The following is a 1,096-nucleotide window of genomic DNA, read 5'->3' on the forward strand; positions in this document are numbered from 1 at the left end:
TCTCATTCCAGAATCCGCCGGCTCGAGGAAAGATGGTGAAGCTCTTCTGTGCGATTGTTGGTGTGGCGGGAAGCGCGTTCTCGGTGGAAATTGACGAAGGCAAAACGGTGGATGAATTGAAGAAGGCGATCAAGGAGGAGAACTCGGACGACCCAATCCTGAAAAATGTCGCTCCGAAGAACCTGCAGCTCTTTCTGGCGAAGAAAGACGGCGCGTGGCTGAAGTCGAAGGATCCTGCCGTGATTGCTATGCGGAGTGGGGGTGTTCCCGAGCAAGTCAAGGCACTGCTGGACGTGGAAATGGATCCAGCAGACGAGATTGGTGACTTGTTTGGTGATGCTCCGACGAAGAAGACCATTCATGTGTTGGTGGTGGTTCTAACTCAGCAACAAGCTGCTTCAATCAAGAAGCAACTGCGATACAAGGGAATGAGCACCGAAGCTTCGTGTCGCAAGTTCTTGGATGCGTTGGCGCAGAATCTCGCCACGCTGTACGACTTTGAGTGCAGTTATGGTGATGTCGCGACAATTGGCGACGTCTTCAGTGCTGTCAAAAATGATGAATGGGGTTTTCGTCTGAAGAGAGGGAGGCAGTTGACCAGTGAACCATTGCCAAGCTTCTTCACCGAGGACGAGTGGAAAGACCTCAAGGATTTGAATTGGCGTACAAATCGCCGTATTCACGATGGCAAGGTTCCCACAACCAGCAAAGGGAAATCGTACGTCATTCTCCCGCACGCCATTTTCAGTGATGATCGAGTCGACAGATACAAAACTATTGCGACTAGAGCAAGCGTGGTGTTCGAAGCGACCGAGTTCGAAGTGAAAGATGAAGATGAGTTCTCGGGTAGTTCTCGTTCAAGTAGTGGTCGTTCGGATATTGCATGATTTCATCGTAGTTCTAGCTGGTACATAAACCTGAATCCAAGCTCAACTACAATTTTTGTTTTTGATAAATACCATACCAGCCTCCCAGTCTTGAACGTCTTCGTGGTCGTCCCCGTCCTTCCTCCTTCAGTAACACGAATCACCGTCGTTGACTATGCCGACCAAGCATGTGAAAGGCAAGTAGAAGCATCAAGGCCAAGCAGACCGAT

At 49.9% G+C, this 1,096-nt stretch overlaps 1 protein-coding gene across 1 annotated transcript; it reads left to right on the forward strand.

Moving 5' to 3' along the window:
* Window positions 1-428: 428 nt before the first annotated feature.
* PHALS_09434 (uncharacterized protein) lies at window positions 429-887 on the forward strand (the record flags this gene model as incomplete). The annotated part of the gene is made up of 1 exon (XM_024722737.1): window positions 429-887. One exon carries the CDS (start codon window positions 429-431, stop codon window positions 885-887), a length of 459 nt encoding a protein of 152 aa, XP_024571677.1.
* Between the last annotated feature and the right edge of the window lie 209 nt (window positions 888-1,096).

Source organism: Plasmopara halstedii, assembly GCF_900000015.1.
Source record: "Plasmopara halstedii genome assembly, contig: Scaffold_42, whole genome shotgun sequence".
NCBI lineage: Eukaryota > Oomycota > Peronosporomycetes > Peronosporales > Peronosporaceae > Plasmopara > Plasmopara halstedii.